Source organism: Nicotiana attenuata, unplaced genomic scaffold (genome assembly GCF_001879085.1).
Source record: "Nicotiana attenuata strain UT unplaced genomic scaffold, NIATTr2, whole genome shotgun sequence".
NCBI lineage: Eukaryota > Viridiplantae > Streptophyta > Magnoliopsida > Solanales > Solanaceae > Nicotiana > Nicotiana attenuata.
The window spans coordinates 24,510-28,947 of record NW_017673922.1 but is presented as its reverse complement, the minus strand read 5'-3'; the positions used below and the strand labels follow the sequence as shown (position 1 = coordinate 28,947).

The 4,438-nt window shown below is 35.2% G+C and overlaps 1 protein-coding gene across 1 annotated transcript; it reads left to right on the top strand.

Moving 5' to 3' along the window:
* The first annotated feature begins 674 nt into the window (after nucleotides 1-674).
* LOC109217624 (Werner Syndrome-like exonuclease) lies at nucleotides 675-2,493 on the top strand. Its single transcript, XM_019381890.1, has 2 exons — nucleotides 675-695; nucleotides 1,650-2,493. The coding sequence occupies exons 1-2, from the start codon at nucleotides 675-677 to the stop codon at nucleotides 2,298-2,300; spliced, it is 672 nt and encodes a 223-aa protein (XP_019237435.1). The 3' UTR covers nucleotides 2,301-2,493.
* Nucleotides 2,494-4,438: the final 1,945 nt, after the last annotated feature.

The window sequence follows — 4,438 nt, the reverse complement described above, 5'->3', positions numbered from 1 at the left end:
ATATCTGCAAAACTATTAAAGAAATGGAAAAATTATAAACAGTGGCCAGACGAGGGGAGAAATTAAAAAATAGCCAGATTTACAACTAGTCGTTCAAAAATAACCCAATTTCATAAGTAATCGAAATTTAGCCACTTTTTATGTAAAGATAAATCTGAGCGAAAACACTGTTCAAAACCCGAAAAATACTCCAGTATATTATGCTGGAGTTCCAGCATAAGCATACTTGAATTCCAGCATATTATACTGGAGTTCCAGGATAAGTCTGCTGGAACTCTAACATAATATGATGGAGTTGCAGCATAAGTACACTAGAACTCCAGCATAATATACTGGAGTTCCAGCAAGTATACTGGTACAGTATAATATACTGGTGTTTGGAGCACTGGTGCTCCAGTCTCCAGTATATTATACTGGAGCCACCAAAGTATACCTGGTCCAGCATAATATGCTGGAGTTCATACACAAGTGCACCGAACTCCAGTATATTATGCTGGACCGGTCTCTATTCCAGCAAAATAGTGGCTATTTTTTATTGACTTGGTAAACGCTGGCTATTTTTGAATGACCTGTCCGAAAACTGGCTATACCATGCTATTTTTACCCAGACGAAGGGTATTAGTGCCAATTCAGTCTTCACGATCTAGGCCCAAGGTTATAGTTTGGTTATACAGATGGGTTTTGTGCAAGCCCAAGTTCTAGTGGACAGGTTATTATGTTATAGCCCAAGTTCCACCAATAATGTGTTCAAGTTCTATGCACATACTGCCTAAAAATATTTATATACAAGTTACTTAAAATGTAATTGCATGTAATTTATTTAACAATATTCATTGGTAACCTAAATAAATGATAAATAACCAGCTATAAGCCTATAACGTGTTAAATTATACAAATGGTGTAAAAATTTACTACACCATCCGTGTATATAATTTTAATCCTCAAATATATTGCTGCCTCAGTGTACACTTAATCATCGTAAACTAACGTGGTTGGATATAAACATGAAGTGAAGATAAAAGAATTTTTTCGTTCTTCTATTAACTTGAATTTTGGAATTGTAGGGGGACATAGGATGAAATATAAAATGAAACGTTGGAAACTCAAATGGTTATCCTAAACAATCCAACCGTTTCTATTTTTAAAACCTCAACATCCGTTTTTTTTTTTCCATTCGAGTACTATAAAAAAAGAAAATTAACGAGTACTGCTCTATGTACCTCTATCATATTTAAGATTAGATATTAATTTCAAAACCTTTTTAATCTCCACTTCGAGTGAAATTATGCTAATTTCTCAAGCTAGAAAGCCACATGGCGCACATCCGAATATGTTTAGGTGAAACAGGCGAGCGGTTTCAGTAGTAAAATAAAAGATAATGACTGGAAAAAAGCATCATTGCAACTGATAAGCTATTATTATAACAGAATTTGAACGTTAAAATTATACGAAACGGTAATATTTGGAACGGGCGAGGAGTATTTTTCGGGAAGGAAACTTTCTAATTGCCCCTTTTAATTCGCATTATAGGTTTAGACTTTATTAAGATCAGAGACGTTAAGAATTTTGAACTTTCAACGTCTCTGAGAGGGAACTTGACTACTTGCCCCTTTAAATATAAATGATACTAGCTATTAGTAATATTTCAGAGTTTTGATCACACTGTATTGAGAAAGCCATGGCAATCAATACTATTCACGTTGACTTCTTCGGTGATCGAATCCACAACAGTCACTGACAACCCAAGCTATGTTACTCATTGGATCTGGCAAACTGAGTCCGTCCATGCGCGTCGCCTCCATCGCCTCATTGTTGGACTTGATATCGAGTGGCGGCCCACTTTCAACAGCAATCAACAAAGCCAAGTCGCAATTCTTCAGCTTTGCGTTGACCACCGTTGCCTCATATTTCAACTCCTGCACTGTCATTACATACCTACTGCTTTAACCACTTTCCTGGTCAACCCAAATTACAACTTTGTTGGGGTTGGAATCAAAGGTGACGTTGAGAAGCTGGAAAAGGATTATGGGATAAGTGTGAAGAATGTGGTTGACTTAAGGCATTTGGCGGCGGATGCTTATGGCATGACGGACCTGAGGAATGCTGGGTTAAAGAAGATGTGCGAAGTAGTTCTTGGAAAAGAAATGGAAAAGCCCAAGCATATTACTTTGGGTAAATGGGATAACAAGTGGCTCAGCGAGGACCAAGTGCAGTATGCTTGTATTGATGCTTTTGTTTCTTTCGAGATTGGAAAACGCTTGAATGCTTCTGGCGTTATGCTGCTAAATAAGGTTAATTAAGCTGTTAAATAAGGTTTTGGGCTGGAATTTGGATTTTGATCTATGAAGGGTGCACCGTTCTAAATGCAGATTTGGGTTCTAATATTTTGGGTTAAATATAAAAGAGTAAATTTGAAAAGTTGTTGCTTCTGCCTTCTTTTATTCTTCCATTACTAGGATATTTAGTATAATGTGTAACTTTTTCAAGTCTAAAAGCCTGAAAAATAATTATAGAGCGTAATGTAGTTATTCTGGCTTTAGTATCCATACGTACGTTATTTAAGCTAGTATGTCTTCGGATAATCTCACAATGAGCTACAGTAGAAGTGCTTTTGTTGAGTTGGTGTACCACTTAGTCACCTATATAAGAACTTGGTTCTTGCTTCGTTAAACAACTGAAATAGTAAAGTGCAGAATTAAATACACATAAAATTTTTACGTGAAAAACCTCCTTGCTAAAGGGAGTAGAAACCACGACCCACCTCTAGGATCTCTCACAAAAATTATACTAAAACAATGAGCGGTTTCGGGTTGTAAAACTCTTATAGTCTAAGAGACTGAATCCTAGCCACTTGACTACCTACAACCACTATGATTGTAGCAAAATTCTCAAGCTAGCTCTAGCCTAAGACTTGAATACTCTCACAGAGAAAAACCTCTCGAAATGCTTCTTGTATAAGCAAATATGATTACAACTCAATAACCCTAGCTAATACAATGAACAAGACTAGACACAATAAATTTGACACTGTATCAAGGAACAGGTTCTCTAGTTTGGTTCTTCTGCACATTCCAACCTTCAATATCCACTTCAGAATTTTGAACTCGTTTTTTTTTTTTTTTTTTACTTTTCTTTCAATTTACTCTGAAGAAATAATGGAAGTGCATACCTGCAATGAAAACTTGGACTACATATAGGTAACACGTTAGTAGCATAAAGACTCCAAATCATAAATGGAAACAAATAATAAGAGACCTACTTCATAAAGAACTTACCATATATGACCACATAGTTTTCCTTATTTGTTTCCTACTCCAATTCTAACTCTTTTCCAGCAAGAAACGTATTTAATTTCCACTAACTTCATGCAAAATATATACCTTAAAGATCTCCCTCATGACCCTAGAGAATAAAGGAAGTTTAGGAAAAATATGATTTTTTTTCCTAAAATAAATTCACTTTTAACGCTACTTTCTTACAAACTTGGTCTCTAAGTTAACAATAAAGATTTACTGAGATTCTCTATTATCTTGGCAACCGGTAGGTCATAAAACAAGAAATAAGATAATATCTCTCTCAAAAGTGAATCCTACTCCCGCTAGGATTAAGTGTCAGGACTCTGCAAGACCAACCCAGCAGGACCAGGTCCTTCGACCAACCCAATATATTTGCCATGTTTGTTAATCATCAAAACCATAATTCACCAATTTTCAATAATTTTCGCCTTTTTGATGATGACAAACAAGAGTCCTTCCCACTAATATTTGACTGTAGTAACTTTGTATGAAAGTAACTGCCTTATAAGAACCTTCAGCAGCTACTTTGAGAACCTGATTCTCAACACACGTTCACTGGATACAATTGTTAAACATCAAAATCCAATTCTCAATAATTTTTCCCTTTTTTATGATGACAAACAAACGTACACAAAATCCTATATAATTCATACGTGATCAAACCAAACAATTCACACACAACACATAAGAACATGATTATATAAAAGTGGGCTAAACTAGATTCTTTGTACCACTTTTGTGCACATTTTAATCTTTCCCCTTTTGGAAATATCGAATATATCAACATCTATCAGTATGACAAACATGTAGCAAAAATGTAATATCAATCTTATGGCTGTTGGAGCTTCACAACAAACAATCAAGTTAAACACTCTCAAGAACATTAGTCTATGAATACTAGCCATCAAAAAGTAGTGAAACCAAAGCAAGCAAAAATTACATTAGGAAAAAACCAGTTGCAATGTAACAGCTAAGCACTACAACATCACAATAGAACTATAAAGCATGATTATTCAACAAAAGACCACAGGATCAAAAGGGAATTGGACTTATTTCATAGGAAAAAGTGTAAGGACTAGGTTCAAGGGCTTCGAGAAGTATGAAAAACAAATTCTTTTCTCCTTTTTCAACAGCAGTAATAA

Bases quoted from the DNA above. Each gene is read 5' to 3' on its own strand.
- LOC109217624 (XM_019381890.1), top strand. From the start codon at position 675: ATGGGTTTTGTGCAAGCCCAA. The intron at 696-1,649 runs GTTCTAGTGGAC...GTAATATTTCAG, and splicing joins TGGGTTTTGTGCAAGCCCAA to AGTTTTGATCACACTGTATT.